The sequence below is a fragment of the Sapajus apella genome, unplaced genomic scaffold (genome assembly GCF_009761245.1).
Source record: "Sapajus apella isolate SASKATOON/1434 unplaced genomic scaffold, GSC_monkey_1.0 scaffold12, whole genome shotgun sequence".
In the NCBI taxonomy this organism is placed as follows: Eukaryota; Metazoa; Chordata; class Mammalia; order Primates; family Cebidae; genus Sapajus; species Sapajus apella.
This window is the reverse complement of record NW_022436952.1, coordinates 24,724,812-24,734,639: the sequence shown is the minus strand read 5'-3', so window position 1 is coordinate 24,734,639 and position 9,828 is coordinate 24,724,812. Positions and strand designations below refer to the sequence as shown.

Here is a 9,828-nt window from a genome sequence, read left to right as displayed (position 1 = left end):
TCACTTCTGCCAGTTCCTGAAACGTGGGCTGCCGTCCCTGCTTCCCCAGTGCTGAGCTGTTTCCTTCAGCAGTGGTAACCCTTTGTCTCAGCATCTAAAAGGACACACATTTCATGTGTAGAATAGTCACTTAGATTCCCTCAAAAACATTCTTTTTTTCCCATAACTTTTATGTAGTTACTTCTTATGTAACGTGCTCTATTTTTGTAAGCCAGTCTGAGTTCTTTTGGGCTGTGTGTAGGTGGGCGTGGACTAATTTTAGGGCATGGTGTGGAAATAGTATTTGTATTACTGTTTAATATGTTTTCCTTTCTTTTATTAGGCAAGAAAAAGTCATATTTCCCACGTTGTTCATGGGTAACTGAATTTGTTTGCTGTGCTCTTTTTGTTCTTTCTCAATCCTGGTGCGTGGTGGAAGACACATTAACAATCTGGTTTTACTAACTGCATGGGGCTGACTCAGCTTTAACCCACTTACAGCCCATCAGTGAGCTTTCAAGGCGCTGTTCGACTTGACTCTATGCCGTTATTATTAGTTCAGCTGTGGGAAGCAAGAACAAATTAGTTGCAGTGGTCCTGGGGTTGTTGGGAGCAGCATACCAGGTGGCACCCCTGAGGTGGGCTAGGGAGCTGCAGTGTTGAAGTCAGAGTCTGGTGTTGGTGTATAGGGTCGCTGTCAGGCCCTGGGATCACATTTGACTGTCTTCAAGGGACTGGGGTTCTTCCTGTGACCCAGTTGCTTCTGTTTTCTCAATTCAGGCACCAGCGAGGACGGAGCCTTGCTGTATGGGCACTCCTTTACCTCTGCGCTCATGCATGTAGTCCCCAGTTAAAATGGAATGGTAGATGGGGATGTGTGTAAGATCTCCCTTACATTTCAGAACTGCTTTGCAGTTTGCAGAGCCTGGGCTGAGGACTGGAGCAGGTTGGAGCTGTTCTGTGCACACACACATCCACTGAAATAGGGAGAGTCGAGGTGTGGCAGTGCCTGCCCGTGGGCTCTTCAGGATCGCTGTAGCCCACCCTCCTGCCCTCTCCAATGCTCTCATCCTTGCTACTTTGACAGATTTCATGTCTCCATCGTTTACGTTGGTTGCTTTAGATTTATTGTCCTTCTGAGCAGCTTCTAAATGTGCCTTGGTTCTTCCCGCTTTACACTTCTTCCATTGCCATTTTACAGCTGACCTTACCACCTTTTCTTAGCTGGAGTCTCTGGATTTCAGTCTCCTTACCTAGTCTTTGGTGGTAAGATCATGAAATTTTATAGTTCTGGAACCTTTTTTTCCATGTATGATTCCCAGATCTGTATCTTCAAGCCTGCCCCTTCTCTCTTCCTTTAGTCCTGCGTTGTCCACTGGGACATTGCCCTGGGGCTCTCTGCTGCTCCCTGAAACTGAGTATGTTGAATATCGAGTCTCTTCTCTTGGTAATCTTTTTCTTGGGCACAACTTTGCAGGTCCCGAAGGGATCTCACCAGACCTATCATCCCACTTATAAGGCCAGCTTTCTTCTCTGTTCTTTAACTTTCCACTTCTTGACTCACAAGAGAGGTGCTAGGTGAGACCCTGGTGGATTGTCGTTCTCTCTGTTCCACCCACCTTCACATGAAGCACTCATTTCTGTCCACACAGAAATCTACCAGTTCTCTCTTTATAGCCTGGGCTGTAACACTTGCTTTTCCCATCAGAGCCGAGCTGCCTTGGGAGTGCTGAAGTGGTTGCTTGCTGAGGGCTGCTGGGTGCCTATGACCGGGAGACTAGGAAAGGGTGCTGGCCTGGGCATCTGGAGGCAGCTGGGCCTGACTTCCCCATTGACTGCTCACTAGGCAAGCTGAGGTTAATGGCTGGACCTTCTCTTGCTTTGGTTTCCTTGGCAGTGTAATAGTGGGATGAACCTCATGTTCCTTAAAGGTCCATCTCACTTGAAAATTCCAGAATCTCAGCCCCCAGCCTCCTCGAGGAGCCATCTCCTAGTTGCTGCTTTTGCACACCTCTCTGGCCCAGGTGCCAAATTCATCCCGGCATCCACTGTGCTCCCTTTCTGCTGGGTTCGGGGGGCTGTCTGCAGTCCAAGTTTGGGGGCTGCCACTGTGGTCTGTGAGGCTGGGAATCTGAGGTTCACATGCTGAAAGCTGCGGTCATTTGTGGGGTCTGCCTGGTTATCCCTGAAGTTTCTAGGAGAAGCAGGTGTCAGGGACTCTGGGAATAGCCAGACAGATGGAACCTATTATATGAGGGCTACTGTGGCAAACAGGATGTGGCCTTGACCCCAGAAGAGGCACAGGCATGTGACCTTGGGAGAATGGGAAAGCATGGTTTAAACTGTCAAATGTGTTGGTCAAAAATCAGACCTCTCCCAACCCAACGAGGAAAGGGGAGATCTGGCTGTTTGTCCTGGAAGGAGGACAGTGTACACCAGGGAGAAATGACATTTGGCAGAGCCTGTGCTATGGCTCTCAGTCTCTGTATGCGTGGTTGGAATTGAAACTCCAGTTGTGTACTCTGAGTTTCTTTAGATATCAACTTTGTTTCTTCCAAGTAGGCAGGGACTGATAAGTCTCTGCAAGCCTGTTTCTCTGTGAGGTTATCCTCACCTTGTCCATGTATGAAACAGCTGTCTCTGCAGGGAGTGTGTGTCGGTACTTTTTTTTGTTGTTGTTAAAGAGGGCCTCTCTCCATGAGTCTGTATTCAGCTCCCTGGACCCCTTTGATGAGTAGGTGGGAGCAGCAGTGGGCAGATGGGGTGCAGTGTGGCCCCTCGTTGTAGTTGGCTGTGTCTCCCTAATTGCTAGTGGGACAAGTTTTCCTAGGAAGCTTTTCAAGGTGGAAAGGCTGAAGTGGCTCCTGAGGGAGGTTCCAGGCTGCACACTCCCTCCCTCTCTTGCTGCTTTCTGTGGCTGCACTGCACGGGGGCAAAGGGGGGCGCTGGGGAGCTCCCTGCATCGCTGGGCTCCGTGTGCTGGGTCCTGGCTGCAGGCTAGTGGGTTGGGCTGGGCTGGGCTGCTTGCACATGAGTCTGCATTGAAAAGCCTACTCATCTGGCGTTGCCTGCTAAATAATTTTTAGAAGTTATTTTTCTCCACCTTATTAAGATACTCCTGTGTTAATACATTGTAGGAGATTTGGAAAATGATTAAAAAAGGATAAAGTAAACAAAATTCACAACCCAGAGGGAAGAAAAATAATGATTCTTAGATTTTTTTCTATGATATATATGATCCTATGTACATATATGTGTGTGCATATATGTGTGTGCATATATAATGTGTGTATATATACATTCATGTATACACATGTCCCTTCCTGCATTGTAGATTTAGCTACATAGATAGTAATGTCTAAGGGACTATAGTCTAGAATCTAGAATATTTACTGTTTGCTTTTTTTTCTTTTGTATTATTGAATATACACAGTTTGGTAACCTCCTTTTTCCACTTAGTGTTACATTCTGAATATTTTCCCATGCTATTAAAAAACTTGTGGAATGCGTTTTTAATGGCTGTGTGGTATCTTACTGTGTAGTTGTACCATATTTAACTAGCTCCCTCTTGCCAGGCATTTGGAGCTGCTCTCTGGGGAAAGAATCAGGACTGTGGCTTCAGTGGCCGGTGTGCGGAAGTTGCCAAGAAGGGCCATGTGGTCCTGGTTCCCCTGCATTCCCGAGGCTCAGCTCTCTCACGAGCTGGTGCTTTCCAGGCAGCCAGTCCCCCTGGGCCATCAGGACCCTACTGTGGGCGAGGAGGAGTTTTAGAAAGCAAATGAATTTCCTATTGTGTGTGAGTGATTGTAAATGACGGTTTTTCTTTTCCCCTTTCTTCCCTTTCTGTGATCTGGTTGCTCCCACAGGGCAGTAAACGGCTTTGACCCAGCTCCTCCTCCTCCTGGTCTGGGCTCCTCGCGTCCCTCGTCAGCACCGGGTATGCTGCCTCTCAGTGTGTGAGTGCCCAGCCTCCAGGTGGGGGCTCCTGCCCTCCTCCAGCAACCCAGGACACCCATGCCTCACCCCTCGGTGCCTGGGCCCGGCCCCGTGCCCCTCCGTCTGCCTCCGCACGGCTGGCAGAGGGCGGCTGCATGCAGTGGCGGCTGCTGGGCCTGCCCAGCCCCGGGACTCTGCGCGATATCAATACTGGCTATTTCCTCTTCTCGCCGTAGTGCCGTTGGTTTCACATGATTGCACTTTTGTGGGTCACAAGGTGGTACATACGTGTATTACTTGGTCACTGGATGCAGAAGTACCCATTCATCACACCTGCCTCATAGTCCCCACTCTGCTGTACTGATAGGATTTAGTTGTGTTTAGGACATTGCAAATCTTCTAGAAGTTCTCCCCAAATCAGGTCAGTGTGTGCCCTCCAAAGCTCCCACCCAGGCATCTCCAGTGCTCATGATCATGTGTCCCCCACTCCGCCCCTCACAGTTTGGGCCTGTTTCTGGCAAAGAGTCAGGAAGGCTACTGAATTAGGGAACGTTTTCTGCACCTTCTGATTTTACTTCAACAGCTACCATTCCATGGACTTACCTCCCAGAGCAGCACAACGCCCGTCTGAGCCCCACGTGGCAGGGCCTCTGGGGCGGGGCACACACAGGCCGAGCCTCTGTGCTGTCTCCTCCTCCCTGAGCCTCAGACTCGGGGTAAGGGAGCGGGGCAGCCTCTCGCCAGCCTTCCGGTTCTTCAGTTCAACGACGTCTTCATCTTCAGAGCGTTTTTTGTTTTCTCTTCCAAGGGCCGTCCTGTTGTGTTAGGAAGGGTGAGTGGCTCCAGGGCAGGCTGGCGCCGGCTCTGGGGGTGGACTGATAGTGGTGGTTGTCCCTGTGCATCCTTTGATTACTCTCATGCTGCATTTACTGTTTACATTTATTTTATTGTACATAGGTTTGTAAACATTATTGCCTAAGATATTTGTATATAACTTGGGCTTTGTAGCTTTTATTTATTCAGAACTCACATGGCATGTTAATGACTCTGATGGTGTCCTACTCCGGGCAGCTGTATAGGATCATCATGTGGTTACAAAAAATACTTCCCCTCAAAAACAGTCTTTTAATGTGGAAACAATAAATTTCACAGAAAAAAGGATTGCCGTTGCTTTCTTCAGTCTCTGCCATCCCATGAGAGGAGCGCTGGGGCCCATGAAGCCAGGTTCCAGCGTCACTGCTGCTCTGCATGGGATGCGCAGCGGGCAGCAGCCGGGAGTGGGATAGAGGTGAGGTGGTCTCTGGAGGGGTCTCCTGCGCGGAGCAGGCGTCCTCATGCTGTTTCTTGGCACTGGCTTCTGGGCTTGGCTGTGTTTCCAGGAGCAGTTTGAGAATGGCTTGGGCCCCATGTGAAAATCTGGAAGGAAGGACCAGGAGAGGATGTTGAGGGTGGAAGGTCATGAAGTGCCAGAGTAACTGGGGCAGACCCGGGAGCTGGTCCTGCAGCTGTGCTGCCCTTCATGACAGATGTTGTCATTCTGGGATTAGAAGTTGCTTCAATCTGGGGCATCTCCTCACCCCTCAGGTTAATGCTAGTGAGTGAGAGAAGGTGCCAGATATTTGGTAGCAAGACACAAGGTAACAAACACATTGAAGAACGCGTAAACTGGGAGTCTGTGTGAATGCATCAGATTGTGACAGTTTGCTTATAACAACATAAACTGTATATCTTACAGTTTTAAAACTGTAAGTAAATGAAAACTAAGTGAATCAAAACCCTGAGTGAATACGAACTATTAAGTAGGATCCATTGTCAAACATTTCTCTATTAATCTATGGACAGGAATATCTGCTGTTCTTGGAGATTTTGTCCTGAGCTGCTTCTCCAGGGACACTGGCAGTGGGGTGTGTGCTGCGCTCGGCCGGGCTGGCAGTGGCTGAGAGGACAGTCCTAAGCCTCCTGTTGATGTGCAGCAACTTCTAGCTTCTTTCCCAACCCTCATTGGAAGGACTGGATTAAATGAGAGGTTTCAACATAAGCCAACCTCTATTTATGTAGAAACCCCAACTAAAACACAGCAAGCAGGGCTTTAACTCTGGTTAAAGCACAGATGATGTTTGGAGCCCTGAATCTTGGTCCCTGGCTCTCCAAATGATTTCTCACTTCCTTTGCATTTAAGCACCCTGGGATCATCTTATCCAGACTGCTCTGCCAATTGCTGGTTACTCAGTTGATGGCTGGAGGAAGGGCCCTGGCTATGGGGGACCACGAGTCATCCACTGCATGTCACCACTGCTCTGGGTCCAGAAGAGCCTGGGCCATGTCCCTGGAATGCTAGCAGTGTACCATTGGGCTTATTTCTGGACCCTTCAGGAGGAGACTTCCACTTTAAAAATTAAAAAATTTTCTTAGTCTAATTTAGCAGTGGGGGCTTATATACCAACTTCAGTGACGTTTTTCTTTTTTCTTTCTTTTTGAGACAGAATCTTGCCCTGTTGCCCAGGCTGGAGTGCAGTGGTGCAATCTCAGCTCACCACAACCTCTGCCTCTCAGGTTCCAGCGATTCTCCTGACTCAGCCTCCCAAGTAGCTGGGATTACAGGTGCCCACAGCCATGCCTGGCTAAATTTTTTTTTTTTTTTTGTATTTTTAGTAGATACAGGGTTTCACTATGTTGGTCAGGATGGTCTCAAACTCTTGATCTCAGGTAATCCACCCACCTCAGCCTCCCAAATTTCCGGGATTATAGGCGTGAGCCACTGCACCCAGCCTTAGTGACGTTTTCTGTGGCTTTGGCAACTCTTGGTAAATGATCCTGGAAGGAAACTGACTGCCTGGACCTCATCTCCCACTTTCTGTTTGGACTGTATAGTGTAAGCTGCTACTTTGGACATGGTCAGAGAGAGCATCTGCTACCTGGCATGAATGTCGCTATGTGCTGTTTGCCTGTCTAGCTAAAGAGTACCTCTGGGTGGGGTTTCTTCCTGGGGCCACCAGGTGCTTGGTTTCACTCATCCTGTTGACACCTTGGGAATGAGCCTCCCTGAGCTGCGTCCATGCTGTTCCTCCCTGCCAGTGGGGCTCATCGCCCAGGTGGTGGACAGCTTCTTGCCTCCAGGTGTTTGTATTACAGCCACTCAGTCCTATCCCTTGTTCCCAAATGTCATCTTAGAAGAGTAGTGGCCAGGCGCGGTGGCCCACGCCTGCAATCCCAGCACTTTGGGAGGCCAAGGTGGGCGGATCTTGAGGTCAGGAGACTGAGGTCATCCTGGCCAACATGGTGAAACCCTCTCTCTCCTAAAAATAGAAAACTAGCCAGGCATGGTGGTGTGCGCCTGTAGTCCCAGCACTTTGGGAGGCCGAGGCAGGTGGATCATGAGGTCAGGAGATTGAGACCATCCTGGCCAACATGGTGAAAACCCATCTCTACTAAAAATATAAAAACTAGCCAGGCGTGGTGGCGTGTGCCTGTAGTCCTAGCTACTCGGGAGGCTGAAGCAGGAGAATTGCTTGAACCTGGGAGTAGGAGGTTGCAGTGAGCTGAGATCACACCACTGCACTCCAGCCTGGCTACAGACCTAGAATTTGTCTCAAAAAAAAAAAAAAAGTAGTAGCTAGCACTCTACTTCCTTCAGCCCAGAGTAGCCAGAAATGACCCCCCACCAACGCAGAAGAGAGCCAGAAGCCAAAGCTGGGAACTCGAGTCACAGGGAGGCCTGCGAGAACTATACAGAAGTGACCTGAGGGCAGAACACGCTGCTCTGACCGCAGGTGGCAGAAGGGACTGTGGGCCTGGGTTTGACTTGCCTGAGCTCATACCGCTAATTCATGGCGAAGCCAATCTTGGGCATGAGCCTGCTCTTCTCCTGCTGTGTGCCTTTCCAAACGTGAGGCCTCGCTGGCCTTGACTCCCATGCTGTGTCCTGTGCCTCGGGAGAGGAGCAGGTTTGGAAGGCTTGGAAATGACGAGTGGCGGGGCCGGCACAGCCTTTGCAGCAGGAGCCTTCCTCCTGTGCCACCGCACGTGCTGACTCCGCCTCTCTCTGCAGCTGCCCCAGAGATGCCACTAGAGCGTGTCTCTGAGAGCCAAGGTGGAAGCTGGCATCTCTGGGAAAGGGGAGGCATCCGGGTGGAGCCACAGCTTTAGGGAGTGCCCTGTAGCCGGCTCTGCCCTCCCTGTCGGTGTGGTGCCCTGTCTCATGGTGGGTGTTGATACAGCATTCCTGGAAAGCAGATTCCAGTGCAGGCTCCAGATTTTCCTTCTAAGCTGCCGATGCCCATTCTGCAAGGTTTTTTTTTTTCTTTCTTTTTTTTTTTCAGATGGAGTTTTGCTCTTGTTTCCCAGGCTTGAGTGCAGTGGCACAATCTTGGCTCACTGCAACCTCCACCTCCTGTGTTCAAGAGATTCTCCTGCCTCAGCCTCCCAAGTAGCTGGGATCACAGGCATGAGCCACCACTCCTAATTTTGTATTTCCCATCCTGCAAGTTTTGATACTGGGCTTATTGATCTCGCCAGGAGTCGGGCAATGACACTAACACAGCTGCTGCCTACTGACAGTGATTAGGAGACACAGATGTCGTGTACGTGAAGCTGGGGGCGCCCTGGCACTTGTGCAGTATGGCACATAATTGGGAGAGGCAGTGCTCTGCGTGGGAATCTGTCAGACCCAGTTTGCCGGTTATGTCACATTACCTCTTGAATAAGGCTTTATGACATCCAGTCAGCCAGAATAGAGCCCGTTAGTGGGTTGCTTAGTCTCAGTAGAGGTTGAAGGCTGGAGCCACACTTTCTGCCCAGTATACAGGCGCTGTAGCTACGTGAACATCTCTGAAAAGCGGCAGTATGATGGATGTCCACCCTTTCATAGCTTCATACTAAGATTTCCAACAAGATGAGGTACTTCACAATTTGCTTGATTCCCAAATGGCAGGTGCCTACAAAAGGAAGTCGACTTCTCTGTCTGGTCCTGACAGCTGGCTCAGGATAGCATTTTGGCAAACACTCAAAATTTGGGAAAGCTCTCGGTGTGGATGTTGTCTCAGAAGGATGGAAAGGGAGAGGTGCTTTCTTGCGTCCCTCCCAGAGACTGGGAAGCCTGTGTGGGCGAGCCTTGTGAGGGGAGACCTGCCTGGAACTTGAGGGGGAGGAGTCATCACCACTTTCTAAGGATTCTAACCTGGAGGCTGTTCTGGCTTTTTTCCTTTTTGGAGGAATGAAGGAAGGACAGGAAGGTGTGGTTTGACAGCTGTGAGCTCTCTTCTCCGACATGGATATGTCTGTCCCTCAGCAACACCAGCTCTCGGGCAAAGGGCCATGGGCCAGTCATACCCAGGGCCGTAGGAAGGGCTGGCTAGAACAGCTTGGCCTATGGCCCACAGTTCATTTTAGCTGAGGTTTCTTGGGTAAGGAAAAATTGGTGACAGAAAGATGTGACAAATCTACAGCCTGATACCATCAGGAATTGGAAGTATCCCCTCAAGCCAGCAGGCTAGAAAAAGGTGTTACCGGCTGGGCATGCTGGCCCACACCTGTAATCCTAGCACTTGGGAAGGGAGGCCAAGGTGGGCAGATCACCTGAGGTCGGGAGTTCGAAATCAGCCTGTCCAACATGGTGAAACCCTGTTTCTACAAAACAAAAATAAAAATTAGCCAGGCATGGTGGTGGGCGCCTGTAATCCTAACTACCTGGGAGGCTGAGGCAGAGAAACGCTTGAACCCAGAGGCAGAGTTTGAAGTGAGCCGAGATCGTGCCACTGTGCTCTAGCCTGGGCAACAGAGTGGGACTCCATCTCAAAAAAAAAAAGTTGTCATCCCTCCAGAGCAGTTTAAAATAACCCCCTGGAATGGCTGCATTAAAAAAAAAAAAAAAAAAAAAAAGGCTGGGTACGATGGCTCACATCTGTAATCCCAGCA

General features: G+C 49.9%; 1 protein-coding gene across 5 annotated transcripts in view; it reads left to right on the top strand.

The window, feature by feature from the left end:
- The window catches only part of NDEL1 (nudE neurodevelopment protein 1 like 1), a 55,122-nt gene extending 50,049 nt beyond the window's left edge, over positions 1 to 5,073 (top strand). For 3 of the 5 annotated variants that reach the window (XM_032280327.1, XM_032280328.1, XM_032280326.1), the window contains one exon: positions 3,846 to 5,073. In XM_032280327.1, the coding sequence (XP_032136218.1) occupies positions 3,846 to 3,939 (94 nt within the window). In that variant the 3' untranslated portion in view covers positions 3,940 to 5,073. Of the gene's footprint in view, positions 1 to 322; positions 358 to 3,845 lie in introns of all 5 variants that reach the window. The other 2 variants (XM_032280330.1, XM_032280329.1) reach the window with 1 other exon arrangement.
- The last annotated feature ends 4,755 nt before the right edge of the window (positions 5,074 to 9,828 follow it).